The sequence below is a fragment of the Charadrius vociferus genome, unplaced genomic scaffold, assembly GCF_000708025.1.
Source record: "Charadrius vociferus isolate BGI_N301 unplaced genomic scaffold, ASM70802v2 scaffold297, whole genome shotgun sequence".
Classification (NCBI taxonomy): domain Eukaryota; kingdom Metazoa; phylum Chordata; class Aves; order Charadriiformes; family Charadriidae; genus Charadrius; species Charadrius vociferus.
In genome coordinates, this window is record NW_009649192.1 from 684,805 (window position 1) to 708,050 (window position 23,246).

Consider the following 23,246-nt stretch of genomic DNA (forward strand, 5'->3'; position numbering starts at 1 on the left):
GAATTACCACTAGTGAACGGAAACTGTCCTGGTAAAAGTGTAAAGCATGTGTGCTATTTATAGTCCATTTATAGCACTACAAAGATGGTAACGATGTAGAATTTTCTGAGCTTTTACTGTATGGTACTTTGTGCGTTTTAAAATACACTGGGAAATGAAATGAAATTATTTCAGGGGTACAAAATTATAATACTGGACAGAACTATATCAATATACTGTGGGCAAAAGCCTTTAACTACTTGGACTATGTTTAGATAGAGGGGAGGGAGAATGATGATCAGATAGCTTAGGAGGTGTCCTTCAGCTTCAGGGTGTACCTCGCTCAGGGTGGCGGTGAGAGGAGCTAGGAATGGGGTGACCCCTGGGACACCAAATGGGTTTGCCCTCTGCTCCTGTCTCTTGCCATTTTAGTTTATTTGCAGTTCCACACCTTTTGTCACCTTTCTGAGGTGATGGTGTGATAGTATAGATAATACTTGGTCCTTTCACCATCATTTCTATTGAGTGCAAGGCTGGGGTTCTGCCTTGCTCCTAAAGGAGCAGTTCCCGTGGTCTACTGCACACCAGTGCTTTCGAGTAGCAAATGTAAGTCTACATTTTCTGAGTAAGTGTCACCTTCCATTTCATTTTCTGTGAATGAAGCTAAAGCACATACATGGATTCAGGCGTGCATACCCATCTATGCTTTATAGACCTGTTCTTGTAATCTGAAATTAAGCTGGTGTGAGTGGTGTCTCATCTTGGAGGGCTTTGTTCTTTCAGGGGCTGAGTGCCCTTGACTCCTACTCATTTAGGTGGAAATTGGGCACCTTAATTTTGTGCATGCTCACATTGCGAGGACTGAAGTATGAACTTCATGTCTCACAACAATATCATCATCCTGTATGCAAAAAAAATATCTTTAGCGGCTCGCAATATCTGGAATAGCACTTCTTCAGCTCCTGCTTTTGTGGTTACCTCATTCTAAGTTGAAAACGTTTCCTCTCTTCACCTTGTCCTTAATGTGTGCTTCCTGCCGATATTATATATTAATTCTGCAAATGCATTATTTAACTCTAAAGAGCATTTTAGGCTGCAAGCTGTTAAAGAGTGAAATAGTGTATGAAAGGATGCTCTAGCTAAGGTAGAACACATCTACTCTATTTTTAATTTGTTTAAATAAATGTTAATTACATACTATTTGTGTATATGTATTTGTGTATATATATGGATTAAGACTTTGTAGAGAATGTATTGTTGCATTTCAGGAGTTTGCTAGTATTTCTGATGTTAAATTAAGTTCAATTTGAAGAGATTTTAAACTCAAATATTTCAATACAAAATACAACCCCATATATATTTGGATGGTTTCTGCGTTATTTTTCATGCCATCCACAATGAAAAGCTGCAGTGTGTTGTACCAAAATGAAATGAGCTTTGCAAATGCTGGAATTTTCTATGAGAAATTTGTCTATATCCCGGAGATTGTGCACCTCAATGAAGATAAAGCTAGTTGCATTTAGAAAAGGGTTCTATTCTGTTAAATTTCATTTCGCTTTAAAATATTTCATAAGAAAATGTAAGGTCAGTAGATTTTAATGATGCCAGGCACTTCTTGTAATGCAGAAGTGGTAGCAGGTCTTTGCTCTGCTATTGTAACCCAAAATACTAAGTTGTTGTGCAAAGCCTGAACTCTGTGTAAGGTGATGATGCAGATGTTGGAAGAGCTGGAATTCACCTGTTCCACAGTGCATCACTTACCTGCCATAGGGTTTAACCATGTGTTCCCACAAAGTGAGTTTCCATGAAACTTAAGTATATCTTTGGGGATCTCTTCTACATTTTTATTCTCTTGTTTTGAATGTTTTAACACTTACATATTTTTGTTCAGAAATATCGATCTCAAATGCTCAATCCATAGCCTGTTGTTTAAATAGAAATAGACTAATTTTCTAAAGTGCTGTGTATTAATACCCTCTGCTTTGTTAACAGATACAATGAATGCTCAGCAGCTCAAAATATCTCACGTGTAGGTTCTTGAGAGAAAATGTCAATTTGGGAACAAAGAGTGAAGAGAACTGATAATAGGTCCAGGAGACTTAAAGCAAAGCTTGTTATATCTGAGGTATACTGACATTTTTCAGTTAGTCTTGTCTTTGCTTCCTTTGGTCCAATGAATCCCTTGTATGGCACAGAGTGGAAATGACGGAATTGATGCCAACCCAAGAATAGTCTGAGGAGCGATGATTAGGGTACACATCTTATTATAGGTACTCCAGTTATACTCCTTTATCTGAACCAAGCAAATCGGAGCTTCGAATGTGAGTGTACAGGGTTGTGCAGGTCTTTGGCTATATGGAGATGTGTTTTGAAAACAAGATTTTGTGTAAACTGTTGCACTTCTGATTAAAGTTTCACTTTGGAAAAGTTGGAGGAATTTTTTTGGTGAAAAGCCATTTGTTGGATATTCCTGACCAGCACTAATGAAAAATATATTTTCAGGGCATCTGAGGTATCTCAGACATCTTGCTATCTGTTCGTACACTCTAACTGCTATGGAGCATAGTCATTTCCACCTCCACACCACACTGGTCTATAAACAAAACAAATATAAAGGGAAAATGCATTTATTCCTGTTAAGGCACCCCTTAAACTTATGGACTTTACTTTTGAATTATCTTTTCTGTAAAAGTATATATATTTCTGGTTATGGCAATTAGTGTTTGAGATGTGCAAGGTCCTGCACATGGGCTGGGGCAATCCCATGCACAAATACAGGCTGGGCAGAGAATGAATTGAGAGCAGCCCTAAGGGGAAGGACTTGGGAGTGTGGTTGGTAAGAAACTCAACATGAGCTGACAATGCGTGCTTGCAGCCCAGAAAGCCAACTGCAACCTGGGCTGCATCAAAAGAAGTGTGGCCAGCAGGTCACAGATTCTGCCCCTCTACTCCGCTCTTGTGAGACCACACCTGGAATATTGCATCCAGCTCTGGAGCCTTCAGCATAAGAAAGACATGGAACCTGTCGGAGTGAGTCCAGAGGAGGGCCACGAGGATGATCTGAGGGCTGGAGCACCTCTTCTGTGAAGACAGGCTGAGAGAGTTGTGATTGTTCAGCCTGGAGAAGAGAAGGCTCCAGGGAGATCTTATAGTGGCCTTCCAGTATCTGAAGGAGGCCTACAAGAAGGCTGGAGAGGGACTTCTTACAGGGGCATGTAGTGATAGGATATGGGGTAATGGCTTCAAACTGGAAGAGGGTCAATTTAGAATAGATACTACAAAGAAATTTTTCACTGTGAGGGTGGTGAGGCACTGGAACAAATTGCCCAGAGAAGTAGTGGATGCCCCATCCCTGGAGGTGTTGAAGGCCAGGCTGGATGGGGCTCTGAGCAACCTGGTCTAGTGGGAGGGCTCCCTGCCTATAGCAGAGGGGTTGGAACTCGATGATCTTTAAGGTCCCTTCCAACCTAAACTATTCTATGATTCTATGATTACATCACCTCTCTGCAAACACTGAGAGCTGTATGCAGAATTAACTAGCTGGTAAAGAAATACACATCAATGTATGTCTTTGTGATTTAAGAAACAGCTATATTTATTTTTCTAACTTTCTGTTTAAAGCTCATCTCCAAATATTAAGATAGAGCGCTGCAGATTTCAGTCATACCAGCTGTGTTTAGCAGTTGTACTGAAACTATTCCCACAAAAAAAAAAACATTACTGGATTGATTAATTGGTAGTATCATTGTAAATATGTCTGTCTCTATTTTTGTAAGGGAAGAACTCTGGGTTAGAGAGACAGATATTAAAAAATAAATAAATGTATATATAAACACCTTGAAAGTCTTCTAACTTAAAAACCATTTGCATGCTTGAAGGTTGGTTAGCTTTAATTTATAGTTTAGCTCAGCATTAAATTCTGTGATATTATGTGGAGCTTTTGGAAGGCTTTTTATTGTTCTACAAGCCACCTTAGCCTCCCTGATGATTGCTTGTCAAATGCATTGCACTGTAGAACTGGAGTCTTAAATATCATTTTTATTGTAAGAAACACGTGACATGTTAGAAGGATTATTTTTAGAAACATAAATAATTTAAAGTATTGAGCAAGATTCTAGAAATATGTAGTAAGGAGGATAGTAAGGATATCCTCATACATTTTTGTACTGAAGAGGAGAATGCAATCTTGAATGTGTGCTTGTCAGCGTGAGCTATATGTATAAACCATGGTGCTATTCATCTAAATTAATGTTTACAAAACCACTCATGACGATGTTCCTTAAGAACTGGTGAGCACTGTTGTAAGTGTGAGGCTCTTGAACCCTCCACTGAGGCGCTGGTTTGTATTCCCCGGCGGGTGTTCTCCCACTTGATTTTCAGGCACGATGAACATAGGCACCTAATTTAGGAGGCTGATCTCCCAGGTTCTTTGTAGCCAGCAGGGAGAGCATGAGCTCCTGCAGAGAATGGTCAGGGCAGGAGGCTGGCAGGAGAGCAACGTCCTGCCATCATGAGCAACTGTTTGCTCTCTCCACTGATTATGTAGAGGGGGATCCCCTAGGGACCAGCTTCCCAGCTGGGTGTACCATTTCCCTGTGGCTCAACAGAGTGAAGGAGGTGGGTGATTTCCTTGTCTCTTTAAAATGTCCTTCTATCTTTGCTCAGCTGCAGAGGTTCCTCTAGGACACCAGGTTAACTCAGAATGAGGACAAGTGCGGAGCTGAAGCAGTTCTCTTGTTAAAACAGTGTCAGCACATCACTGAGATGCCAAGCAAAGATGACAGGAGAGATGAAAGTAGGTTTCTTGTATAAATGCTTGGTCAAATTCAAATTCATCATTCACTGAACAAAAATTTTCATTAGAGGCAGTGCCACGCTTAGATGCAGATCACAGCTAGAGCCATCTGCGTATGACTGTGTCCATGGCTCATGGGATGGCTTTACAGATGCTGGATGTGCTCCCAGCTGCAGACCCCATTAGCTGGCTGTGTTTTGCATCTCAGTTCTGATACGCGAGTGGACCCTTGGGTGGGCAAAAGGACAGGCGTGCAAGAAGGACAGTGGCACTCAGAAGTGATGCTGAGCTCTCTATTCCCTGTCCCTTTGCCTTGCAACAGTGGTACTCTTGGCTATCAGAGGCCTTGTGGTCAAGTGCTGTGCGGCAGGAGCCTTTCAGAGTACCTGAGTCAAAGGCTCTGAGGGAATATGTTCTACTATGTGCTCTTTAGGGCAGTTCTTTTGTTCTTTCAAGGCTTTCTACCACACTGCTATATAGCATTTAAAAGGGTCTGCAGCTGTTCTGCACCTTTAGACGTTCTCTCTCTCTTTTTTTTTTTTTTTTTAATGAATAAGCATCTGGCTATGCAGTTGCTTTGTGAAAATTCACTCTAAGCAGACTTACCTTTTCATCTTAGTTATATTCAGCTGTTCAGAGAGGCAGCTGTTGGAGCCCTTTGGAGGAAAACAAGGCATATGCCAGAATGGCAGAGTGTGCTCCTGCCCGCTTCCCCGCTTCTGTATCTACTAGAGTTGCTTTCATAGTCACATCTTTTAGCCCCATCTGCAAGATGTGCTTTGCACCATCACTGTAGTGTTTTGCTGTGCCATGTTCAAAACGTAACTGTTCAATGCCAGATAGCTGCCAAATGGCAAAGCATACCATTCTTTGAGTCCTACGGAGCTGAGATGGTGGGTGCTCAACCTACAGAAAATGTGACAATAATGGAAAAAAAAACCAAGAATGGGTGAGTAACCTCTGATTGAAGAGGTTTGTCCTGTGAAAAGCGATAACTGGAGTTTGCGTGCTCAAGTATTAAGATCCCTTTTCATCCTGAAGAGAATACTTTAGGATAAAAATAGATAAGATTAATAGATAATTATAAATAAGATACTTCTTAGAAATCTATTCTCATTTTAGAAATGGGCATATAATTTTCCTGTCTATAGACATATCATGACTGAAAGATGAGAGGTTATAGGAAAAGACAAAATAGTCATTAGGATTTGCATTATTACAAAAATAAAATTTTGAGTCTTTGCTGGCAGCATAAGCCCACAACGAGAAATCGTCGTGGCATGCATTCTGGAGATGTAAGGAGATGGTGATTCAGATTTAAGACCCTCTGGGAAGAATGCAATATACTTGGGTCTGCTTTGACCCTGCCAGTTTTTCCATCCTGGGATACGTATCCTCTGAAATTTAAGCCATTGCTTAGGTGACAGCATGCAAAGTTGCAGGTGGTTTATTTTTGAGCATGGCTCAAATGTCAAATTCTGAAAATGTCTGTTAGCACATTAGACCCATCAGTAGGCACGCAGGATTAAAGCAATTTGGTTTGTGTTTTGAGTCAAGAGAGAGAGCATATAGTCTGCGATTTTCTAATCTTAAGAATTTTGAGCTAGCATTCTCCAAACAGGCAATTCTGCAAACAAGACAGTGGATTGGTCCTGATTTAAGAGAGGATGGACATGAAACATGAGCATAAAGGGTTAGAGAAATGTGTGGTGAAGGAGCAAGAGAAGTCAAATAAGCAAGTTGGATGTATAATGCATAGTGTATTGTTGATAGATGCCTCCCAGGGATGTAAAATATATCCTATATAAATTTATAGGGATGTATAGCACATAGAGGATCTGTGTGTGTGTATATATATAGAGGATATATATGTATATAAGAAATGGATGGTAGCAGCAGAGCATCAGATGAGAACTTCTACCAATGCTATATGAGTGAAACAGCTACAAAGCTCAGGGTTTTGTTTAGAACTTTTTTTTCCAATCAATGCACCAAGTTAGGTGGATATATGAACGCCGTTAGTAGTGCCAGGGATTCCATCCTGTTGTCTTTTTTACTACTAAAAAAGCAGTCATAGTTAAGTCACCTACCAGCGTAACTGGCCTTAATAGAGTTCGGTTGTCTTTGAAGGAGTGTGAAGATGGGGAGTTTTGTATATAGAGGAGCAAAGCTAGTGTTAGGGTAGGAGGGATGTGATACCTATGATAAGAAATGGGGGAAATATTTGAATCCTGCAGGTGTTTTGCTGTAGGATTGTCAGTATGTGTTGAATCATAGTCTTATCCATGCAGCAGCAGACAGAAAACTATCAAAGCTGCGTTTTCAGAAATGATCTCCAGCTACAGATGTTGAGCAGTCTTTGCAATGGCTGTAGCTAGCAGGGTGCTGCTGACCACTGTTGCTCTGTACAGCTATTCTAGGTTGCACGATGTGGATATGAACCACGTATTTAAAAGCAATCCTGTGCTGGTATGTGGAAAATAGCTTGCGTCCTGTAAGCACAAATATATTTTCTCTCAGAGTTTCAAGAAATGACTTGGGACAGAAAGGTAATTTTAAAATATCAGATTACTCTATTCATTTTACCCTAAGGAGCAGTGACAGCTATTAAACACAAAAGAAATGAAACTGCGTCATACCAATGGTCCATCTTTCCTGGCATTGGCAATGGGAGATGCTGTGAAAGAGCACACGGGCTGGGCCACTTTCAGGGGCCGTTCCACACAGCCCCCCAACATCCATGGCTGTTTGATTAAAGATGCCAGAAAGCACATCCCTGCGTATACCTTTTAGTATCTGTTTATGAACCGTTGTCCATGACTTTAATCCCTTTGTGAGATACCTTCTGATACTATCTGCCTGTACAGCCTTCTGTAGCAAGAGGTTGCAGAGATTCACAACTTGTGTGACATAGTGCTTTCCTTGATCTGTTTTAAATTGCTCTTTTAATTTTTTCGAGTACTTCCTTATTTTATCAATGTGGAATTAGGTGAATAACAGCTTTGCATTAATTCTGTCTATGGCCCACACGATATTGTAAACCTCTATCATATTCCCCCACCCTCACTTCATCCTCTCTTCTCCAAACTGAAGAGCCTTTTGAGTGCAGAGAGGATGATTTACTGGTAGGTAACACACAGGGAGGCAAAGTAACCTGCTGGGTCATAAGCAATGCCAGAGCCGTCTGGCAAGCCAGACAAATCTGACTTGGAACAGCGTTAGGAAATGGATTTTTTTGTCTCTCTAGCTAGCTGTTCTCTTGCGGTTGTGTATGCTAAATGAAGATTGATGATTGTAAGTTTGGGGAGCTGTGATAATTCCTTGGACTGTGGCTTAAGTGATTAGTGTTGTCTCAGAATCTGGCTCCTGAGGATTCGGTCGTTAAGGGACACTTGTCTTCCCACTATTCATTCATTTTTAAGACAAGCCATGAATTTTATTTCACGAAGCTTTGTGCCATTTGTCATGTGTGGATATTCTGTGGTATTTTCCCAGTAATGCAGACTGCATCTTCAAGAGACTTCTTTCCTTGTCTCCCTTAACCGTGCACTTGGATTTGTTTGCATTGTTTCGGGCTAAAACCCTGGCTCACCCACAAATGCAGTGTGAGACCTTTGACTTCGATCCCCACAATGTTCTGTGCTCTTAAAATGGATCTTCTTTATCAAAAGAGAGATTACAGTACTACAGCAGGTACCTGTAATTTCAGTTTCTTGCTCTTTAATTTGCCTGCCATTGTAGATCTTTTTCACATCATGTCTCATTTTTCCTTAGCTCCTCTACCAGTAACAGGATTTTTTCAATGTCCTTGTAGTTTCAAGCCCATTTCTATCTCCTTGAAATCCTAGCAGATTGTCTCCATCAGAATAGTTTCTAGAAACTAGTTAGTTCCTAGATTTAAGGTTTGCTATCTTTTGACTTAAAGCTACTTTCAGATATACCCTTTCCTAAAGTTCACGTTTTGTGAACAAAAATAAAAGTAGTGGTAACCATTTTTTCTGATCTCATTTCTGAAACATCTCAGGTACTTGAACAGTTGATGCATTCATTAGATTAACAACAAAACCAAACTTCTGTGTCATTTTTCAATCCATATATGCTAATGCTCTTATATGCTAATGCTAATGATATAAAAATGCACACTGTTTAGAAGAAATAATTCTTTTTGGTGATTACTACGTAAAGAATTCTTGGGGCATGAGCAGCATTTCAAATTTCAGAATAAAATGCAGGTTCTAACAGCAGGTAATCATGAGCGTAAGGGGGTGAACATCCTAAGTGCTTATAAAAGAAATGACAGCACAGCAGGGGAAAGCTTTGCTGTTGTTAAGGATGCACATTTTAGGATGGATGTGTTCAGTGTTAGTGCCAAACTGTAAATGTAACCTTGTAGAGATACTGACTCCTTTGCTGGTCTTTCTTGGCATCATGCAGAAGTGGAAAGCAGTGGCATGGGAATGCTGGTTGGTAACAAGAAGTGATGGGCTGGGGAATAGAGGAGTAGGAGGAATGTGACCAGGGAGAGGGGTACTGAGGTCAGAGGAGGTGGGTACAGCAATGGGGAGTGTGGAAGGAGATGATGAAACAGGCAGGAGCTGGGGCAGAGCATAATTTGTCTCCTTTGTATTCCTATTTTATGCAGCTTAAGTTTTTTTAATTTTATTTGTGTAATCAGATGCTATTTGTTGCCAAAGTAAGGTAGTCTGGGAGTGAAGCAAGGCTGTGCTAGAAATGAGGCAGTTCACTGGACAGTCCCAGTCTACCCATTACTGCGTTGGGAAGTGCGTATGTGCAAAGCAAGTGATGATCCCAGGTCCCTTTAACAGGGATTTCCTGCATAGCTCTGGACAAGCATCCCCCAAAGTGGTGCTCTCACCATTTGCTCCTAGTGACTGTTCATTGTTCTTTGGGCACCCTGTGAGCAGGACACTTGGGATCAGCTCTGAAGAGCTCCAAGAGCTCCTGAGTTGTCCTAACTGCAGCACAGGGCAGGACACATCTAAAATGAGATACGATGAAAAAGATGCTGTGGTTCTACAATATAGGTCTCTGTGAAGTTTCAAACTGGGCACCCAAACCAAACAGATACTTTACAGCTTTCTAGTATCGAGGAAAACGCTAACACCTAGTCTCCCGAGGGTCAGTCTGTAGAGGACTCAGTATTTGTGTTTTGCAAATACTTCGAGAGAGCATCATGGAAATGCCTGTGAGTACAGGAATAATTTGTGTATTTGCTCCAGGGCAAAATGATGAATACATAACTAAAATTTGAGGCCAAATCTTGAAGGAAGGTGCCAAATAAAAATATTTAGTAACACCTATTCGCTAGATGATACAGGCATCCTGTGCAAAATGTATGTGCTTGTATTTAGTAGCATAAAGTCACGTTGGGGCCACTTTGAGATGGCTGATACTTTATAACACTTAAGCATTTAATTTTGCAGTTTTTCTCTTTTAATATTGTGTTTGTAGACAGTACACAAATATGAACAAGGAGTTGAGATGAAATGTGCTGGCAATCACAAATGAGTTTACTTGGGAAGTGATTTTCTATATAGTATAAAACAGCTTGACTGTATGAAGAGGCATATTAAAAACTAGGATTGGACCACACTAGTAGATTTGTACAGGAGAATGTGTAGGCTGTGCCTCTCATGTGTTTGCCTCTTCCCTTCATTATTAATTTACCATCTTCTCAAATACTAAAATTAACTATGTTTATCCTGACTTTAAAGTAACAAGTGTGCGATCAGAACGGCATTGAGGAAACTGCTTTGTAGTAGTAGTATGAACATGGTCTAAAAATATCTGCTCATTTTAAGAGGACTCCTTTTGAAATTTCTGTAGGGATAAAAAAGTAATTGCCTGAAGATATACTGGTGTAAATTATTCAACAACAAAAGCAGAGTGAAGTTTTATTGACGCTTGCGTTGCCATCAGTACTGTACGGAAAACTGGGTAAGGAGCAGAGTAAGTGAACCTTGCCCAGACTGCTTTCAACTCTGGCTGTGAAAACAGAAGTTTAGAGCTAGAAGAATCTTATTTCATCTTTCTGCCTGACAAGAGTCTTGCAAACAACTGCTGTCTACTCTTTATGCTTGTTAAAGTCTCTAGTTTATCATTACAGTATCTAGAGTAGTAGTGCTCCCCTTGGATACTGGGAAGAATCTCTGTGTGTGGGGGTGCAGCTTCCTTGTTAGGGCAGTAGATTAAATCTTCCTGTTATCTGAAAGAGAAGACTGTAATCACCTTCCCTCCATCACCAGCAGGATGAATTACTTAACTGCTGTATTGAATTTGTGCCCTTTGCAGCACTTGCGCCACAAAATGTTTTAAAATGCTTTTTTGGAAAATAATAATAATAATAAAATCATTATGTATCGTATAAGATGTTTTTTACCAATTTTAATATTTGTATTAAGAAATTTGATGCAAGAAATATTAACAATAATTTGATTTTATTTAAGTTGCAATAACTATAGAATCTGAAATTGCGATTTCAGAGCTGCTTTAGGTTTGTCTTAGTCTTACTTTGTTGGGATAGGGAGCTGTATTCATATTTCATTAAAACATAGTGGAAAGAAACGTGTGGTGATAGGAGTAAGTAAATGATTAGTTTGTAAGTGTCTCTCTTCCTAGCTGCAGAACTTCAGTATAAACTCTTAGTTTTTTCCCTGGAAAATACAGTCATTATCTGTTCATCAGTATGTGCCACATTTACAGTAATTTCTTACAAAGTTGTCCATATGGTCGTTTAGAAAGAGGAGATCAAACTGAATTGCAAAGGTTGAAAGGGATGGGCCAAAAAGGTTGTGGTATAGTAACTGTAGGTGAATAGTGGCACAACAAAGTGCCTGCTGGCAGTGAGAGCTGGATGTTCTTCAGGCGCAGTTCACATGCAGAAGGCACGTCCAGTATCAGGATATGGCCACACCAGCCTGAGCGTTGAAACTACCACTGTTGCTTTACAGGTTTTCCTTGCAGCTTTTGTTGTGTCCCCTCTCCTTTTTTATGCTAAAGGGGGCCTACAGGAAAGCTGGGGAGGGACTTTTTACAAAGGCATGGAGTGATAGCATGAGGCGTAATGGCTTCAAACTGGAAGAGGGGAGACTTAGATCTTAGGAAGAAATTTTTCACTCTGAGGGTGGTGAGGCACTGGAACAGGTTGCCCAGAGAAGTTGTGGATCTCCATCCCTGGGGGTGTCTAAGGCCAGGCTGGATGGGGCTTTGAGCAACCTGGTCTAGTGGGAGGTGTCCCTGCCCATGGCAGGGGGGCTAGAGCTAGATGATCTTCAAGGTCCCTTCCAACCTAAACCATTCTATGATTCTATGCTAATAATAGGAACCATGTGTGTAATAGGAATTTAGTGAAACTAAGCAAGAACATCTTCAACCTGCTTAAACCTTTTCCCATTAAGAAATGAAGCCAGTCCAGGAAATCAAACACATGCTGTTTGTAAACCAGAGCCGTAAGATTTCATCTCTGATGCTAGAGGTGGGGGCCCTGTGCAGGGCTGCAGAGTTGCTCTGCAGTTTGGTGTCTGCAGCAGGGTGCAGGGCAGTTACTATTGTGTCCCACAGGCAAATTAAGGGATAAAGGGACTAAGTGCATTTTCAAGTCAGATGGCTTTAGGGATCTAAGAGAGAAGTCCTGGAGAGGAAAAAAATTGAGCAAATGTTAGTATTTGGAAGAAATTTCATCAGAGGTTCAAGTTGTGTATCATTGTCTTTTACTCAAATGTGAAATTGAGCTCCAGGAAAGGACTGAGATTAGGTACGACTCAGCATTTGTGTATAATCCCTTGAGGACTAAACCCACTTGTAAGTTCCTAATTTCTTTTCGGAGAAAGTCATAAATAGTCAGTAGGAGTAGAAACAGTAAGAAATTACTTTCTCCTTTCTTCCCTTCATATTAGAAGCAGCAAGAACAGAAAAGGACAGTGAGAGTATTAAAAAAAAGGGAGAAGCAGGCTTTGTTTTACTCTGTTGTTTTTTCCTTCCTCTAAGTAGGCGCTGTGGAAACTGCTGCCGCATCTAAGAGAAGCTACCTAATTCTGATTGATTAGTCCATTTGGCTAACTTAACAGATACAGTCATTGAATTAACTGTCCACATAAAAAGAAATTCAGCAATTCTTTTGAGGGGAAGGAGGGGATGAAAGTTTTAGAGCTGTGGCTATTAAAGCAGATAGATTCATGGAGTATGGAGATAGCTAATCTCCCCTGAAGTGCAAGGACAGGGTCACGTATGAGCAAAGAGAAGGTGTTTGGGTAGGCATGAGGATAAAGGAGAATTGAAATGTCCTAGCTAGTCAGATACAAAAATCTGCCCGCTAAGTGGCTTTTTTGAGTTTATCTTGTTGTATTTTTTAGTTAGCTCATGCCTGATACTGAAAATGTTTTAGGACCATAGTGTAATGTGAGGTAATGCTAATAGTCTTGTACTTTTACTGACTGGCAGATAGAAACATCCCTTCGGTTCCCTCTAATCTAGTTTTCCACTTTCTTGGTCCTTGTTTCATGATAGTCATCAACCTGCCTTCTCTTCCCTGGTGTATAATATGGGCTGTTATAAAAAATCACCTCACCTAGTTACTTCTTCCATTGCTATTAGTCCTGTTAATGAAAGGAGTCTTTCAGCACTTTTCTCAAAGCAACATGCTAGTAGTTTCCCATTCCTATATGAATCTGATTCCCTCCCTGAGGGGGATAACTTCCCATATATGATTGAGTTATAATTTAAACCTTTCCAGGTTATTTGGTAGAGGATGTACACCACGGGGGGAAAATCTTTCATTTCATGGGAAGTTTCTTCATCCTTATGTGCTTGGCACCCAAAGAGTGCCCATTTCTTTTACCGCAGCCCTCTCAAGCGTGATATTGCAGGAGGCTCCCTTCTGATATCTTGCTCCCGCAACCTGGGTTAGCATTAATTGTGCAGTTCATACGGCATCTTTGTCTTATCAGTGTCTCCATCATTTCCCCGAACCGGTTGTTTTCTCTTGAATGTCTCCATATGTCTATTGACAATTTCCTACTGGCATTCGACCTATCCAGGCCTTTCTGCTGATTTCAGCTAAAACTCTGTCTTCGTTACCAGTAATGCATCTCAGCTCAGATCTCTCATTTGATGTCCTTGTCTGGCACCATATTTAATCAGAAATTTCAGGTGTACATAATGGAGAGTTGTGGAGACAGAAGAAATGATAAAGAATTCCCACAGTGTCCAAGGAGACACAGCAACGATGTTGGATATCATGAAGCAGAGTCACTTCTCTCATTTATAACCCTGATATGCCAAGAAAGATGCATTTTAGTACTACCTTTCTTAAGTTTGTGATTCTTCCTATGTCCTCTAAAGAGTTCCCTATAGTTTCTGCTGGTTTTCTTCCATAACTTTTAGGCACTCCATCTTTACAGTCTCTTAAATCTGGAAAGTTCATTTTTGTTTAAAAGCTGGTTGTTGGCATTTTCCCTCTCTTCTTGAAAATGAAAGTTTCTGTTTCATTTCCAGGGATACTTCCCAGTTTGTTATCAGTCCCATATTCAAATACAAACCTGTTCCCTTTTCCAAGTCTTATGGCCTCTTTCTTCTTCTTTCAAGTCGAAGTGCTTTTTAATTTCCTGTTTTTTCTTTCTGTTTCTTTTAACACTTGACTTGTTCTGTCCTTTTTTTCTCTTGCCACCCCATTTTTTGTCCCCCTTTTTGTTTCCTGAAGCAGCCTCTTTCTGCTGGGGAACCCATCTATTTCCAAAGCTGATCTGTTTTTCTGGGTTCCTAATCCTGGCTTTGTTTTGGTAATCCTCATATACAAGTGCTACAGTTAATTCAAGGTAGAATTTAAGCATATTTACATGCAGGATCTTGGATAAGGTTGCTTTCCTTAGTTAGGGCCCTCTTCTGTAAGAAAATTTCCCCAGCTGTTTCCTGCTGTGTACTGTTTGTGAGAGCTGGAACAGCAGAGAGGGGCTTGCTCGTGTTTTGTTCTAGCCTTTGTGCTATCAGGTCTCTATGGGATGGACTCATATGGCTGTGACCTTACGTAATGCTCGAAAAACTGATGCTGCTGTAAACAAAACTACACTACTTGATTTGTGTACATTTTAAAAATAACAGACCTCTGAAAACAGAATTGCTATTATTAGCATAACTGTTTTTTCCTTGTAAAAGCCATAGATCACATGTGCTGCTTTCTGTGAAATGTTTTATTTTTAGGTCTTAACATTTGCAGGTCTTTGCCACACCTTTTCAAAGAATTTGTATCAATACCTCAGTGAATGTTTCTGAAAATCTCATTCTGCAATATTGTCTTTTATAGTCTAGATGTTTTTTTGCTGTAATTTTCTGCATCCATAGTATTTCTAAGATTTTATTCACAATCTGTTGCCTTTTCACATTCATATTTTCTTTATAATTAATTCCAAAACTGCTACTTGAACTGGCAATGATGGCTCATAGAATAGATTGGCAGACAAGCTAAGTTATTCCTACTTTATCTCTCCAATAGGAAAGGGTTACGTGATTTTTGTTGAAATGTGTGTTATTTTAATTCTGAATACGCAGTGTCTTATGTTGCTAAAATAATGTTCATTGTGTTTCATAAGTGTTTCACCATAGCTTTTTTGTTTTAAAACGTTTTTTATTGAAATTACACAGTTATGTACCTCACTGTTACTGAAGGCAAAACATTACTCCACCTATGAGGTGATTTCATGAGAGAAGCATATCTTTTGGCATAAGTTTCTAAGACTGTGTATAATTATTAAGTTGCAGCTTAGTTTGTAATAGCACTGACTGCATTATTGGATCTGTAAGAGTGTTGTGTTTTTTATGATATCTTCTGTGCAATGAGTCATAATAATAATAATAATAAAGCAAAACATGGCATAATTTGTAGGTTTTTCTACTGATAAAAATTTCCCGGACATACGCTGCCTGCAATGTTACTTAGGGTAGGCTTTAAAAATGTCTTTAAATTTTAGACCTGTCATCTGTTTGTAAGCTCTGGGCTCGGTCCCCAGGAGCTGTGCGGGCTGGTGACCCCATGGCATTTTCCCTTCCACCCAGGCTTGTTTTGGGAACCAAGGCACCTGCAACACATCTTGAGAGGCAGGGGAATGCCAGTGGCTCCCCAGCCGTTTCCAGCCCTTTCATCCTGAAAGTAGGGACCGAGCAGGAGGACGAAATGGATGGACTGGTTCAGGAATTATTCTCTTGGCCTACTTTGAAAATAAACACAACTTGAACTACCTGGGTATGTCCTTCAAAGGGGTGGCAGGTGGGAGAAGAGCAGCTGACTGACTACCGGCAGCTCTGGAGTTGGGTGCTGAGGGACGCTACATAACCCCCAGGAGAAACAGGGCTCTGCCAGAGTGCAGGCAGAACAGCCCAGGTCAGGTCAGAGGGGCACTTGGCCAACTGTCCTGCCCTAGTGGCCCAAGGCAGATGCTGAAGGAGGAGCAGAAGAGCAGAACAAGTGTGTATGAGGCTTCCTCAAAGTCCTTTTCTAGGACTCCAAGACTTTCTGAGTCAGGTACAATTTCTGTGCATTTGGCAGCCCTCAGTTATGTCCATTAACTTGTCCATTCCCAGCTTGAACCAGTACAGACCTCCAGCATCCATGCTTTCCTGTGGCAAGAGGTTCCACGTTGTAACCAATGGCTGTGCCAGAAGAGGTCTCTTTATATTAGTTTTGAGCTTTCTGGCCTCTTTTATTACCTCCTAGTTCTTGCATTGTACAAGGCAGAGAATGATCAATCTCTTTGTTTTCTCACGCCAGACACAATTTCCAGATCTTTGAGAACATAACATACAATCTTCCAGAACATAAAAACATTAACGGCAGTATCTTTTAAAAAGCAATAATTTTTTCAGACCCACATGAGAAGATCCTGTGCTTCTCCTTGTCATCTGTCCAAATACAACTGTAAACTCCTTCCGAGTTAAGTCATTCCGTTTGATCTCTGTCTTTTGTACTGTATACTGTAGTATTTTACATTTTACAATCTCTTGCATCCTCCTTGGCACAAAACCCTTTGTGGCCATCAAATAAGGAGGACAATCTTAGTTTAACTGAGTCCCCCAGAAATAGCTGAGAGGAAAAGTAGAGCCCTAAGCTATGGAAGTGGATTTAGTAAACCCAGGGAAGCATAGAATTTTGCTGGAAAAAAAGTGTAATGAATGCTGAGAAACTATATCTCTAACTTCAACAAGCTATACTAAATACATTTTAAGAGAGCACCTGTCTAAATTTCTAAATCTGGAAAAGACATACAGACCTTATAGAAGTCTTTGAGCTTCCCCCAGGTGGATGAGTATCCTAAATATTTAATGCTCAATTCTAAGAGGAATTGGAGGATTGTAGTCAGTAACTCAGACAACAACATCTCTTTTAGGTGCTCCTGAATAGTGGGTCACTTGCAGGCTGCTGTGCAAAGCATCAATATAGGTGTATGGGCCTGACCAGAATTAAGGGGGTCCTAGAGGGCGAATCTGGGGGCAGCTGGTCACGCTGCTTCTGCAGTGGCTGAAGGAGTTGCTTGCCCTTTCTTCCTTTCCTGTTTACAGCTGCTCAGATATTTTCCCTCCCTTGCATCAGCTCTGGGGTTCATCGTACCTCTTTGTAAGGGACTTGGAATTACCAAATGCAGCAAAACCATGGGTTTGTTGAACCCTCCCAAGTGTACTTTGATGAGTGCCAGTACTGACACCAAGACTATTTTGATGACTGTTAGTTCTGACACCGAGAGTATTTTGATGAGTGCTCGTGCTGACACAAGGTAGGTTCAATGCTCACTGCTGAGGGGACACTGAGACCTGCTTTCAGCAGCAACTAGCTGTGAACTCACTGTGACTGAGGGGACACCAGCTCCATGGACAGTTGTCCCATGGATGCTCCCATTCAGAAATCTATTATCATCCCTCTTTTTGTTGCCTCTGTCGCTTGCACTTAGATGCAAAGTCTTTTTCTTTTAACATCCAGTTTCCATTGACTTATTGACAGTCCATCTACATTTGAGGTTCTGCCAGCATCTTCTGTAGCCTAATTAGCTACCTTTACATGTTGGTGTATACACCCTGGTGCATTCAGATCCCCTCACGACTCTTTTTTTTTTTTTTTTTTTTGCTAGACTTCAGCAGCTTTCCATTCCCTGGTTATCTCAGGAGTCTCTCTGTGGTTCCGGGTAATTGAACTTTTGAAGCAAAGCTGTCCAGTACCTGTTTGCACTATTTGAAAAGAGGTCTCCTTTGGACAGTGGTATTAATCTTACCTCAGTTTGCCTGGAAATATATCTTCTTTAATGTATTCTGGGATGACAGTTGTGTTTTTCAGGAAGACACCCTATTGATCTGGCAAATCATTTTGCCAGAAACAAGTGCAGTCATGTCTCTCTTCCTTATAAACCAGGCCCTCCAAAACAATGTAATAAAAATTCCCTGCAGCCCTTAAGTGCATAAATTTGCTGTTCGTACAATTGAATTTGATCCTATTTCTAATATCCCTTCCTGAAGATCATCCAGCTCTTTCCTGTGGGAGTTTTTTCAATCATGTTCTTTCTTCCCCGTACTTTCCAACTTAGTGTTATCAGCATATTTCATTGGAGCACTCTTGGTTTTTGTGCCTGGGTTATTAATGCAAATACCAAGCTGGCAGTTTGTAGGGCTGATGGAAAGACCCATACTACCGACCTTGTCCTGCATGGGGCTCGCTCTGGGCAATCACCAATGCCTACGTGAGCAAGAAAGTCCATGGCTGTGCTGCCTGCTTAGCCAGGGAGAAGCTCTGGAAAGGTGAATGGCTGCTGCCCTGGGTGCCACTCTGCTGTCCTTCCCCTCCCGCAGCAGGTCAGTTCTCCTCGCCTGGGTGTTTTGGTGTTTGAAGGAGAAATATTCAATTTTGTCTCTTCTGCTGAGAAGGTCTGCGCTCGTTGCCTCCTGTCCCATCAGTCAGCACGCCTCTTTCATGTTTTCTTTACCAATTCTTTATCTTTTGCAGTTTAATCGCCTCTTAGGCAGGACGATACCAAATCTTTTTACAGTTTTAATCTCAGTAAAATTTTGCAGTCTTTGAAAATGTTTAGTGAAATTTCTGATGTGGATGATTTGCTTGCCTAGAAAAATAACTGACGAGGGAGAAGTATGGTGTGAAGAGTCTGGATAAATACAGCATGGATTTAACTTAGATACGTTTGCCTGAGGTCTGATTGTTTTTTCTCTTCAGTGCTTGTTCCAAAGCCTTGTGTACTTTTGAGGCTGAGTTTGCTGTTGCCCAGAGCATTTTCCTTTGACGTTGCTCGAGCTGCTGGGCTGCGGGTAGAGCCAGGGTGAGGGATGGGCCTGATGGAGGCCTGTCCTGGGACCTGAGAGCAGCATGGCACCTGCCGCCTGCCTCAGCGCCTACAGTGGGACTGGCTGTCAGCCAACACTCTGGTGCAGCTCCTGCGGTTGATGGCTTTGCCTACCCAGTTACATTGATCCTGAGCTCACCATATTGGTATTACAAGGTCATTTAATTATATAGTGCTGTTGTGCCCTTAGGAGTCTGTCGGAGGCTGCTGCCATTTTCCCTCAGATACTGCCTGCTGCAGGAGTAACTCTGACTGATTTCTCATCCTTCTGCTTTTTTCTTTTTTTTATTTTAAAAAGTTCACCTAGCTACCTCACTGTTTGCTTTTGGCGGCAAATAGAAAAGTCTCTTGAAATAAAACCATTATCAGTGGCTGGTTTTGAACCTTCTATGAAGAAAACCCCCCTTAGCTTTCCTTGTCCCGCCTTCTGGTATTAAAAAATCAATGTATCCCATGCAATGTGTAACTCCATTGGAGATGGCTGTTTCAGTGATTTTTATGAAAATTTTAGGAAAAGTATCCTGCAGGTTTTGCCCTTTTCAAATGTAAATGTTTAATCAGTCCTTGCTGAGAGGGAGTGCAAGAACACATGCGCGAGGCTTATGGTTCTTTTTTTCTTCTTCTTGCAGTGACCTGCTGTCTTCTGAATATCTTGAGAGGCATATCGAGCCAGGTGGGAAGACGGTGGAAGTTAAAGTAAGAATTTCCTTTTTATGCTTTGCTTTTCTAATTTGCTTTGCTTTTGACATTAATGCAAACTCGTCAATCTCTTGAAAGGAAAGATACCTGATTTTTCAGGTGATTTGTCTTACTCTTCTGAGGCAAGCGTGTTTCGTGTCTTCTAACTTTTCAGCTTTTTAAACACGACAAAGAAACTTTATTGGTAAATTTACTACATTAATGTTGATATCAAAATGGTATCCATGAAAAATTTATACATGGTAGTTCTTTTTACTAGTAAATATAATTTACTTTTGATGCCTATTGAAGAAAATATTTCTAGTTTGGTAGCTAGCATTTCCTCCTTGTACTAAACCCCAAGTTTGTTGCTTTTAATGAGCTTTGTAAGTTTGAGAATATCAAGATTTATTGTATAATATTTCCAAATATCTAGTCACTGTCTCAAATTGTGTGTTTCTTTCTCTGAATGTTTGTTGGCATGATGGCTACAAGATCCTGTTTGTTGCAGTTGTCTTTTGTGAAATGTCTCACTGCCTTTGCAGGAGTGTTTTGTTATTTGCGTGCAAGATGGGATAATTTTCTTGAGGACCTTCTGTTTGTTAGGACAATATTTTGTAGACATCAGGTATAAAGTTGCTGTAGACTACATAAAATGAGCATGAATGTAAATGCCACACATAATGGAAACTCTTTGTTTGCCTATCAGGTCAAATTTTGTTCAAAGTTTACATTCTATTAAAATCCCCCAAAGACTTTTACTAAATCTGAGATCACCTAAATACCCTGAAACAAATGTGTTAACGTCTGCAATGCAGAAGTGGAAATAGACAAAGCAATCCTTTAGCCTCCGAGTAACTGAATCCTTTAGCTACTGGGTAGCTGAAAATACATGTTTTCTTTGGTTTATCCCTTTCTATCACTTGCAAACTTGAAACCTGCTTTCTTTTCACTCTCTGATAATAGTTTGCATACGTTATTAGACTGAGGCAAACACATACGTCTTCCATTAAATTGTAAAGACTAATTTTCAGTCAGCCATGCTCTGTAATCAAGAAGTCTTGACTCAGATTCAGAATATGAGTCAAAGCAGAAATAAAGTTAATAGCTGATATTAATAAGAACATAACAATCCATTTGTCTGCTTCAAGGTATATATGCAAGTTAGCTAAGTTAATCTATCCGAGTCCCATCACTGAATGAGGACAAATCTGTTTCTGATGAGTAAGCCTTAATTAAGCAAGGAAATGTTTGAAATCAGTGGCTCTTCTCATATAAGTACTGTTTAATTGCATGGGGAAGAGACAGGAGGATGGGGCCTTTCAGAGGAAGGGTCATAAAATGTTTTCTGGGCAAAACATCTCCCAGTCTCTAGGGTCCTAGAGATTATTTCCCCTTCAGTTAGCTGCAGTGTAGGGTTGTGGTATACCTCCAGGGATGGCTGTCACTGCCTCGCTTAATACTCTCAAATCTGCTTTAGGTAGAGGACCAGCGTCGCTGCATTGACCTTGCTGCTGGAGATGAACTGAGTTGGGAGTGAAAGGGTCGTGAGGTTGCATGGCAAAGGAGGGACCTTGCTGCTCTGGTGGTGTGTTTCCCTCTCCACACTGCAGGCAGGGGTGCAGGGGTGGCTGGGGGGCACAGCGGGGACTCTTCTGTCCCCTCCTCATCTTCTGCTCCAGGAGTTCGGCAGGCAGCAGTCCCACAGAAGCATGCCAGGAAGGGGGATGTATATTTTTGCTTGTTTTTCTGCATCTGAGTGTCTGGGATGGGAGGAGAGGGAAGCAGCTGCTGTGACAAAATGTCCAGAAGAGCCCCTTGGCCGCAGTCATGGGCACATTTTCAGAAAAGTTCAGATATCAAAAGATTTTAGGAGAGTGCAGGCTGCCAAGTACATTTTGATGCCAGCCACTGAGTGAGGCTAATTTCAGTACCCTATAGCTGTTGAAAAATAAACTGGTTCCCTCTGACCAGCCAGTATTTTTCAGAGCACCTGTAATTGCCTGGAGAGCCCTGTTCATCCGTTGAACAATTTCTGAAAAGCCCAGCACTATCTGTTTCGCAGTTGAGAAACTGAACTCTGGTTTTAGATCACATGTTTTGAAAATTTTACTGCAAATACAAGAATTTTTCATGATGGTGATTTACTACCTTCAATTTCTGTGGAAACTGTTTACCATAACCGGTAAACCCACCTTTAAATTGGTGCTTAAAATATGCACCAGGCAAAACGTAATTATTATACTAGATTTTAGGGTTGTGTAGATTGCTTAGATACTTATTTAAAAATAACTAGTAAAGGGTGCAACTTATAAATCCCAAAATATGCACTCTGCTACGCAGCATGTTCTTAAGCAGAAGCAGAAGAAGAGGTATTTCAGAATGGAGCCAGGTTTCTATCAGTTGCTTCAACGTGCTGCTCTTCACCCACCTCTGTGTGATTTGTCTTTGGCTGTAGGCAGAAACAGAGGCGGCCTGGCAACATCTCTCTTGCTGCTTCGGTGGGAGAAACAGCGACAGAAAGAAAATGTCCATCTGCCATCCACTGCCAGCTGCAGGCTTTGAGCAAGGCTGTTTATATAGCAAAAGGACCTCCTCTGTTCTTGGCCTTCTTAGTGACATAAGGAGAGGTGTATTTTAAAATACATATGTATATCACCCTTGCATTTCTCAGTGCAGGAATATTGCACAAACATGTGAGTTGTCTGTGCTGCTGTTGTGCCATCAGTAGTACGGGAGAAGACAGGAGCTTTGGATATCTGGGGGAAGGCAGCTGTATGTGCACTCAGCAGTTTGGGAATGTTACAGGCATGAATGTGTACAGGAAGCAGATGCCTGCTTTGGCTCACATGCAGTGTGGAGTTGATAACTACTTTTGCCGCTCCTCCCCCTCTCCATTCCCTCCAGTAAAACTTCCTGTGCTGTAACAGACACATGGATCTGCCATTGCTTAGGATGCTTCAGAGAGGAGAGGGGGGCAGGGAAAGGGAGAAACCCCGTGGCCCGAAAAATGAGCCGACGGGGAAGAAGACCAGCCTGGCTAAATAGAGAGCTTTGGCTGGACCTCAAGAACAAAAGGAAAGCTTACATTCTCTGGAAAAGGGGGTTGGCATCTTATGAGGATTATCAAGATGTAACAAAGCTATGTAGGGGGGAAATTAGAAGGGCCAAGGCTCAATCAGAACTCAGCTTGGCCACTGCAGTTAAAGACAATAAGAAGAGATTCTTTCAGTATATCAATAGGAAAAGGAAGACTAGGGAAAATGTAGGCCCACTGATGAATGAGATGGATGCTCTTGTGGTGGAAGGCACAGAGAAGGCAGAGTTACTGAATGCCTTCTTTTCTTCGGTCTTCACTGCTAAAGCTGTCCCTCACGAATCCCATACCCTGGAGGCAAGGGGGAAGGTCTGGAGAGAGGAAGATTTTCCCTCAGTTGAGGAGGACC

General features: G+C 41.1%; 1 protein-coding gene across 1 annotated transcript in view; it reads left to right on the forward strand.

The window, feature by feature from the left end:
- ADAM22 (ADAM metallopeptidase domain 22) overlaps window positions 1-23,246 on the forward strand; it is a 122,969-nt gene that overhangs the window by 28,444 nt on the left and 71,279 nt on the right. Inside the window, exon 4 of the mRNA XM_009888969.1 lies at window positions 19,752-19,818. Coding sequence (XP_009887271.1) covers window positions 19,752-19,818 — 67 coding nt within the window. The remainder of the gene's footprint in view (window positions 1-19,751; window positions 19,819-23,246) is intronic.